The sequence below is a fragment of the Biomphalaria glabrata genome, chromosome 9 (assembly GCF_947242115.1).
Source record: "Biomphalaria glabrata chromosome 9, xgBioGlab47.1, whole genome shotgun sequence".
NCBI lineage: Eukaryota > Metazoa > Mollusca > Gastropoda > Planorbidae > Biomphalaria > Biomphalaria glabrata.
Window position 1 is genome coordinate 42523248 of NC_074719.1, and position 2245 is coordinate 42525492.

The window sequence follows — 2245 nt, forward strand, 5'->3', positions numbered from 1 at the left end:
CCTTGTCTAGTCAAACACCATGTCTAGTCAAACACCTTGTCTAGTCAAACACCTTGTCTAGTCAAACACCTTGTCTAGTCAAACACCTTGTGTAGTTAAACACCTTGTCTAGTCAAACACCTTGTCTAGTCAAACACCTTGTCGAGTCCAACACCTTGTCTAGTCAAACACCTTGTCTAGTCAAACACATTGTCTAGCCACACACCTTGTCACGGAACATGAGGCAAATAAATTTAAAAAAAAAAAGATTCTTGTGTTGTCCGGTAAAAGAAATAATTGTTCAAAAATTTCACCTTAATATGAGATTGGATGTGGGAGTGAAATGTGTACAAAGTTTTTACCAAACATAGAGACAAACAGATCGAGTTGCTATAAGCTTAATAGCAAGGTCTGCCAAAGTGGGTTTGCATGCAACGCCGCCTTTTGTTTTTAAATAGAATTTTTGAACCGGTAATACAGCATGTGAAACAGGAGTCAGAAAGGTAAAGACCCACAAGGTTAGGCATCATTAACATAAATAATGTTAAACTTATAAAAAAAATTATGTCGATTTTAAAACATTCCTAATTTCTTTGAAATATGTTGATAAATATTACTAAGAAGGTTAGGCATCATTAACATATATAATATTAAATTTAAAAAGAAGTATGTTGATTTAAAAAAAAATCCTAATTTCTTTGAAATATGTTGATAAATATTGCTCTGTACCTTGAATTCAGACGGTAATATCCGCAAAAACTGTAGGAGCAAGTGACGGTGCTACATGACGCAATGGCGGTCCATACAAATGAAAGAAAGTCGCTTTGAGCGTTAACGCTGGTCCACGGATACACATGGTAAAATACGGTCAAAGTCAGCCTTGGCAAGTTACAGACTGTGTGAAGCAAGGATAGAAATAAAACTATGCTGACCATTCTCTTCTCAGACCTTGTGAGCTGAGAGAAGTCTGTAGCGTGGAACTTTTCGGCTGATGATGTCTTGGAGCGCACGGAGGTGGAGAGATTTAAAGAGAGCGTCATCCACACGGAGCAACCAAAAATCACCACCTGGGCAGTGATGAAGAGAAACAAGCCGGCGGTGATGTCCAGGACGGTGTCAAGCTGCTGCGTAGCCTCTGAGAAAACGATGGTATACGTCCACTTGTTATCATCAGAGGTGTTTCTGGAAGGTGGGCTCACCAAGACCCATTCCATTTTCTCTATAATATACGCTGGGATGAATATAATAATGTGGACCACGAAGATGGCGCCTATGATGGCGAGGCAGCGTCGTCTTGTGAACATTCGCTTAACTCTGAAAGGGAACACGACGCAGACGCACCTTTCCAGCGAGATCAAAGCTGTTATCCAGCTGGAGATGAGATAGCTGGCGTTGACCGCCCAGGCAAAGGACACATACCCCAGCGCCCACAGGTCAACTGAACTCCACGGGTATAACTGGCTGGCCACGTAGATACAGGTGATGCTCAGCTCTAAAGTTGTCGCAGAAAAATCAGCGAACGCTAAGCTGAAAAGTTCCACGGACATGCTGTCTTTTAGTGTCAGTCTTGTGAAGATGATCATGTTGATGATGTTGCTGACGACACCAATGAGTGACACTAGACCTAAAACAACGATGTTAACAGCAGCAACAGCTAACTTTGTCTCTTCGTCCAAGTGAAACCACTGGTCAATATCCAGCAGCTCAACATCTGTTGACATTGTGTTTTTACGTTAGTTTAGACCCAGTACCACTTCAGCATTTTGGTGAATTATAGACAAAGGATATTAACGTAAATTTTAATAAACTTTTTTTTCATTAAATATTTTTGATAAATTCTTTAAATTTTGTAGCTTCCTATACACGCACTGTACGAAGAATGATTTAGGTTTCATTCCACTAAAACAAATTGGTTCTCGAGATGTTCTGTACAGAAAAAGAAAAGAATTATATATATTCATTAAATATAACAATGTGGTTGAAATTTTTACAAATTACAATTAAAGAGGTTATGTTTTGTATTGAAAGAAAAGGTCCCGTACTAAAAATAGAGCATATTGTAAACATGTAAACATTATTGATATCAGTAATAAAAACAATTCTCCTTGAATATCTGTGTTTTGATTGGGAGCTCAGAACAGTGCAAATGTTATCGCATGTCAGAACACCGAACAAGAGAGAACTGAGAACTAAAAATAAGAAAAGACAGAAGTGAATATAAGAAAGGGTTGACAAGTGAATATAAGAAAAGGTTTGACAAATGAAT

General features: G+C 38.4%; 1 protein-coding gene across 1 annotated transcript; it reads right to left on the reverse strand.

Moving 5' to 3' along the window:
- Positions 1 to 668: 668 nt before the first annotated feature.
- On the reverse strand, positions 669 to 1700 carry LOC106078813 (uncharacterized). The gene has a single exon (XM_056042637.1). It carries the CDS (start codon positions 1698 to 1700, stop codon positions 669 to 671), a length of 1032 nt encoding a protein of 343 aa, XP_055898612.1.
- Positions 1701 to 2245: the final 545 nt, after the last annotated feature.